The sequence below is a fragment of the Zootoca vivipara genome, chromosome 6, assembly GCF_965207765.1.
Source record: "Zootoca vivipara chromosome 6, rZooViv2.hap1.1, whole genome shotgun sequence".
NCBI lineage: Eukaryota > Metazoa > Chordata > Lepidosauria > Squamata > Lacertidae > Zootoca > Zootoca vivipara.
This window is the reverse complement of record NC_142589.1, coordinates 16,241,592-16,247,660: the sequence shown is the minus strand read 5'-3', so window position 1 is coordinate 16,247,660 and position 6,069 is coordinate 16,241,592. Positions and strand designations below refer to the sequence as shown.

General features: G+C 44.8%; 1 protein-coding gene across 1 annotated transcript; it reads left to right on the top strand.

The window, feature by feature from the left end:
• The first annotated feature begins 231 nt into the window (after positions 1-231).
• Positions 232-5,387, top strand: MRPL20 (mitochondrial ribosomal protein L20). The gene is made up of 4 exons (XM_035119437.3): positions 232-360; positions 2,628-2,738; positions 3,943-4,020; positions 5,146-5,387. Exons 1-4 carry the CDS (start codon positions 274-276, stop codon positions 5,317-5,319), a joined length of 450 nt encoding a protein of 149 aa, XP_034975328.2. The 5' UTR covers positions 232-273; the 3' UTR covers positions 5,320-5,387.
• Positions 5,388-6,069: the final 682 nt, after the last annotated feature.

The window sequence follows — 6,069 nt, the reverse complement described above, 5'->3', positions numbered from 1 at the left end:
CTTGTTTTTTGTTCTTTTGATTTCGATGGAGACCAAGCACGATAGACCCAAAGAGAAGCGGAAGGCAGGGGGCGCGCGTTTGCCTTCAGCCTCTTCGACTCTCCCTTTGCACAGCGTTATCTCCCCACCCCCCACCCCCGGTTGCAAATCGCCGCTGTTTGCAAGCCCGGAAGGGAAGCCTTGAAGTTTGCACCGCGTGGCTTCCGCCCTCGCTTTTCCTCCTTTGCAAATCCGAGGAGGAGGAGGAGGCGGCGGTGGGGAAAGCCGGCTGGGATGGTTTTCCTAACGGCCAGCCTTTGGGTCCGGACCCGCTTGACCGATCGCTTTTGGCGCAGGCAGGAGGTGCTGAAGCATGCACGGGTAAGAACTGGGGATCGGTGCCCTGCTCCCCCGCTATAACACCCCCATTGCCCTCCCCAGCTCCTTTGCTCTTTTGCAGCCTGTTTCCTTGCTACCCACGTGAATCCATTCATTTACTACCTTCTGCGGTGGGTAGGCCTGTATTCGATTAATCCCTGCTCCGAGTAAGACCCACCGAAAATAACGGGAGTGTCGGAAAAACCCTGGAGAGTGACCTTGGGCTGGTGACTGCCTCTCAGCCTCGCCAGCCTCGCAGGACTGTTTTAGGGGCTGAAATAATAATAATAGTAATAGTAATAAGCATTAACATTGGAGGCAGTCCTCTCTTTTATCTGCTTAGTTCACTTTGCAAGAAGCACCAGATAATATAGGGCATTGTAAATTTTTTTAAATTCTTCAGTGTTTTTACCCATTTCACTCATTGCATGGTGTTGTCATTCTTCTTGAGTCCTAAATATTTCTACCACCAGTCCCTTCTCTATTGAAAAGAACTGAGATGCTCAGAAAAGGGGATGTAGGAGATTAGAAACACATGCTAAAACTTCATTTTCCAAGGCGGCTTTTGGGTGGAAGTACTAGTAATTTATTTTAATCCAGTTTGTATTGACATTTAATTTGACATTGTTTTTTCTTTAAAATAATAACACGTGGGCGGTATCCAATTCTAGACCTTCTGTTCTGCCAAATGCAGCAGTTCTTTTTAAAGATATCAGGACAAAAGGAATGAGGAGGTGGAATCTAAGACATGCTATCCTATCTCCTCGTCACAATGTCTTCCGCGTTGTTTCCCATACACCTTCCTCAAAGAAGACCCACTGTAGTTAATATTATTATGCTTTATATTTATTAGTCACTTTCCTAAAAAAAAAAAAGTCACCCAAAGCGGCATAGTAACACAATTTAAATACTAAAACCACCTAATAGGCAGACATGCTTTAGGTGCATTCCTATCAGTGGGTCTACTCTGAGTACAACTAGCATTGGCTACAACCCTATGGTTTTCTTTCCCCAAAAGGAAGTTGGAAATTGCCCCCCTCCACAATATTCTGCGGGCCAATCCTAAAAGGGCAACCAGAATCGCCTCTCCTGTTAGGATACGTCCAAACATTTGGTGTCCTGCAATGGCCCAGAGCTCCTTATTTCTCCCAAAGAATCCTGGGGGTATGATTTGTTAAGCGGGCTGGGAATTGCACCTCTGGGAATTGCAGAATATTCTGTGACAAATAAGTGCTTTGGTGAGAGGAGATAACCTTCTTCCTGTGCTGCTTCTCTTAACGGAAGACCATTTGGGTATTATTATTATTTTACAAGAATTTTTATTAATTTTTCACATAAAGACACAAAATAACAAACATTTAACAAATACATCCACTAACCCCTACAATCACATTTAACAAAGGATAAGAAAAAGAAAAAGAAAAAATCTTTCGGATTTGTTTTTTCACTCTAGTCCTGCAGTTTCTTTTACCTACTTATTCAAAGTCAGTTCGTAGGATTTATTTTAGTCCTGCAAGTGTCCTTAAACTTCTACAGTTCTTCTCGATATATTCCACAAATTTACTCCACTCTTTTTGGAACTTTGTTTCATCCTGGTAATGGATCCCATGGGTCAACTTAGCTAGTTCTGCATAGTCCATCATCTTCGTCCTCCACTCTTCGACTGTCGGTAGCTCCTGTAATTTCCATTTTTGGGCCAATAGAGTTCTTGCCGCGGTTGTAGCATACATAAAAAGTCTCTGATCTTCTTTAGCTATTTCTCTACCCATTATACCCAATAGAAAAGCTTCAGGTTTTTTTGGAAAAGTATATCTAAACATCTTTTTCAACTCATTATATATTTGTTCCCAATATTTTTTAACCTTTTCGCATGTCCACCACATATGATAAAATTCACCATCATTCTCTTGACATTTCCAGCACTTTTTACTACCTGTTCTATACATTTTTACTAGTTTAACTGGTGTTAGATGCCATCTATACATCATTTTCATAACATTTTCTTTCAATGCGGTGCATGCAGTACATTTCAGTGTTTCATTCCATAATTTCAACCACGCTTCATTGTCAATATTATACCCAAAATCTCTTGCCCACCTTATCATAACCTCTTTTGTCAATTCATCTTTTGTAGACCATTCGAGCAACAAATTATACATTTTTGACAATAACTTTACACTGCCTCCCAACAATTCTGTTTGAAATTTGGACCTTTTTTGGGTCCAAATTTGGGTATTTTTTTTTAGTGTGTGTGTTTGTTGCCTTTCCAGCATTTCCGTGGGCGGAAGAACCGTTGCTACAGCTTGGCCGTCCGTGCCGTCCAGAGGGCTTTCATGTACGCCACGAAGGCCAGACAGCGGAAAAAGAAGGACATGAGAACGGTAAAGATGGCGCTCCATTTGCGCGTTCCAGTAACACAGCCAAATTTGCGCAGGCCCGAATAAGGGGTGGGTTGCTTGCTCTGTTCACTCTCTCTCTCTCTTTATGGGTGAGAAACTATAACACAGTCCTTCATTGGAGGCTGGTTCATCAGAGCAGCTTGTGGCGCTGCCCCACCAGTCTCGGTTTGCCTTCCAGCAGCCCCTGGCTGCCTGCCTCCTTACTCACCACCCATCCACCTCCATTTCAGTGTTGCCTCTGTAGATTTCAGCAGGGCAGCTGGAGATGAAACCAGAAAGTTGGCTCCCCCCCCCCAATTCTCATCTCCTGCTGTGCCTGCCCTTGGCTCTGGTGCCACCTACTTTCGGCCTCCTGGCCTTCTCACCTACCAGTCCGAATCAGTAGCAGCCTTCTCAAGAGGTGTGGAGAGGGTGGCAACACAAAAACAGGCCTTCTCTGCAGTGGAACACTCTCCCCAGCGAAGTTCGCCTGGCGCCTTCATTATACGGCGCCAGGCAAAAACGTTGCTTTTTAACCAGACCTTTGGTTGATCTGATTGACATCCTATACCCTTTTAAAATGTGGCTCCTTTTGGGGGGGTATTATTGGGTTGTTGTTTTTATTTTGATTATATATTGTGGTTTTTTATGTTGATCTTTTCTGTGAACTGCCCTCTGGGTATAGGGCAGTTTAGAAATTCAATAAATAACCATTGCATTTATGGAAAGAAATGCAAAACTTATACTTTAACATAACAGGTTTCTTTTTTACTTAATTAAAAGACTGGACAGCCCTGGGTGCCAAATGTGGACATCTGTACCTCTATCTGACCCTCGGAACGCTTCCCAAGCCACACCCCCTTTCCCCAGGCCACGCCCCACACTGGTCCTACTCCCCCCCTCCCTTGAGTGCTTTTGACCAACTGGGATGTGTCCTTAAACCCTGATGATGTTTTTTGCTTGCTTGGATGGAGGGGTGTATGTAGCCTGCCACATTGAGGTAAAAAATGACAATCGCTTCCCCGTCCCCTTTTGTCTCTGGCCCCGCCCACCACTGGCACCTGGACCCTGGAAGGTTTTCCAGAAGGGAATGCGGCCCATCGGGCTAGAAATAGCCCCCCTCCCCCACATCCGCATTAGATCAGCCCAGAGGAACATGGCTGCCTTAGTAAAACATATCTCTGAACTCTCCCGTTTCTGCTTTCAGCTTTGGCACACCAGGATCGAAGCGGCATCACTTGAACATGGTCTGAAGTACCACGTTTTCCGTGGCAGTCTCTCCCAGGTAAGTGGCTTTCCCTCACCCCTTCCTTAGCATACGGCCTGCTTCTGGAATAGCTCTTGTGGACAACCACCACCCATTGATGAGCCCACCAGCCATGAATGACAATTGAGCACAGGGCGTACATGCATGATTTGGTAGGCACCTATTGGGCCATAACAGGCTGCGTTTAATTTGCTAGCTGCAAGTTCTGTGTGTTTCCCTCTCCTTTCCCTGCAACCTTTTTTTAAAAAATACAATAAATTCTGATTTTTAGTTTTCCACACTTTGGGAAACATAGGAAGCTACCTTATATTGAGTCAGACCATTGAGTCAGACCATAAGCCCATCTACCCTGTTTCTCCTAAAATAAGCCGTAGCCATAAAATAAGCCGTAGCAGGATTTTTAAGCATTCAAGGAATATGAGACATACCCTGAAAATAGGACATAGTGATAGGCGCAGCAGCAATGCTGGCCGTGGCAGGAGGGGGGGGGGAATAAGGCATCCCCTGAAAATAAGCCATATTGTTTTTTTGGTTGTTGTTTTTTGAGGAAAAATAAATATAAGACGGTGTCTTATTTTCGGAGAAACATGATAAGTCTTGTTTTAAGATGTTATGTTAGCCGCTCTGAGCCCAGCCTCGGCCAGGGAGGGTGGGATACAAATAATAATAAAAATATTATTATTATAAGTCAGTAATGTCTACGCGGACTGGCAGCACCTCTCCAGGGTTTTAGACAGGGAGGCCCTTCCTTACCTGGAAATACCAGGGATTGAATCTGGGACCTTGTGCCTGCAAAGTAGATGTTGTACCATGGCCTCAGGCTCTTTCTGCTGCTCACACTGGGTTCCAGCTAGGCTGAGTGTTGGATAATGGCTGGAGTGTTGGCCCAGGAGATCGGGGTTCAAACCTCCACTTGGCAATGATGCTCTCTGGGTGACCTTGAGCCAGTCACTGTTCACAGCCTACCTCACTGGGGTGTTGTTGAGGGTAAGAGGGAAAGAACCATGTATTGTCAACTTGAGCTCATTGAAGGAAATATGGTATAAACCCACATCAGCAGCTTCCTGGTGTATTTTATCCACTTCCAGAAAGGTTGAGTTGCCTCTTAAGTTTCCCTCCTCTTCTTTTTTCCCCATCTTTCAGTGTCAAGTGGAACTGAACCGGAAAACGCTGGCCGATCTGGCAATCTACGAGCCGAAGACATTCAAGTCCTTAGCCTCTTTAGCCAAGAGGAGAGGACAAGAAGGCCTTCTTGCCGCCCGGGGAGGTGGAAAGGAACCCGAAGGGATATTTTCACGCATTGTGAGATGTACATGAAGCAGAGGGCTGTTGCTGGCTTGTGGGGTTGTGCTAGTATTAAAACAGGAATATTTATACTAAAAAAATATTCTGTCTCAATCTGTGGTCCAAAATTAGTTCTTTCCAAACCCTCATAATCAACCCAGTTTGATTTGTGATTTGTTGAGGTGATACAGAGATTCTCTTCGTTGCGTTTTAAGGTGCATGGATTATAACCCAGTCTGCAGAAGTAATTTGTGTGTTTGTGTATGAAGAACTTGTGCCTGGCAATTTATTTTTTAATTGTTGCCTTGGTTTTCAACTGAGCAAAAGGCTAGTGGAGAGTGAGGCTCTGCCCACTGACAGTTCAGTACGTAGGAAGCTGCCTTATACTGAATCAGATAATCGGTCAGTGTAGTTCAGTGTTGTCTGCACTGACTGGCAGCAGCTCTCCAGGGTTTCAGGCAGGAGGTTCTCCCCACCTTGTCTGGCAATGCTGGGGATTGAACCTGGGACCTTGTGCATAGAAGGCAGATGCTCTACCTGCTCCTTGTTCTTGGGAGCCATGTGCAAAATTCATTACCATATCTTAAGAGGTGTCTTAAGAACTTTCCAAAATACAGCACCTAAACATATTTCTAAGCATATGCAGAATGTATACAGGTGTGAATATCCAACTGTGGTGTTTTTAAACAGATCTAAGAATACTGTGAGGGACACGGGTGGTGCTGTGGGTTAAACCACAGAGCCTAGGGCTTGCCAATCAGAAGGTTGGTGGTTTGAATCCCC

Bases quoted from the DNA above. Each gene is read 5' to 3' on its own strand.
- MRPL20 (XM_035119437.3), top strand. From the start codon at position 274: ATGGTTTTCCTAACGGCCAGCCTTTGGGTCCGGACCCGCTTGACCGAT. The intron at 2,739-3,942 runs GTAAAGATGGCG...TTCTGCTTTCAG, and splicing joins AAAAGAAGGACATGAGAACG to CTTTGGCACACCAGGATCGA. The intron at 4,021-5,145 runs GTAAGTGGCTTT...CCCATCTTTCAG, and splicing joins TCCGTGGCAGTCTCTCCCAG to TGTCAAGTGGAACTGAACCG.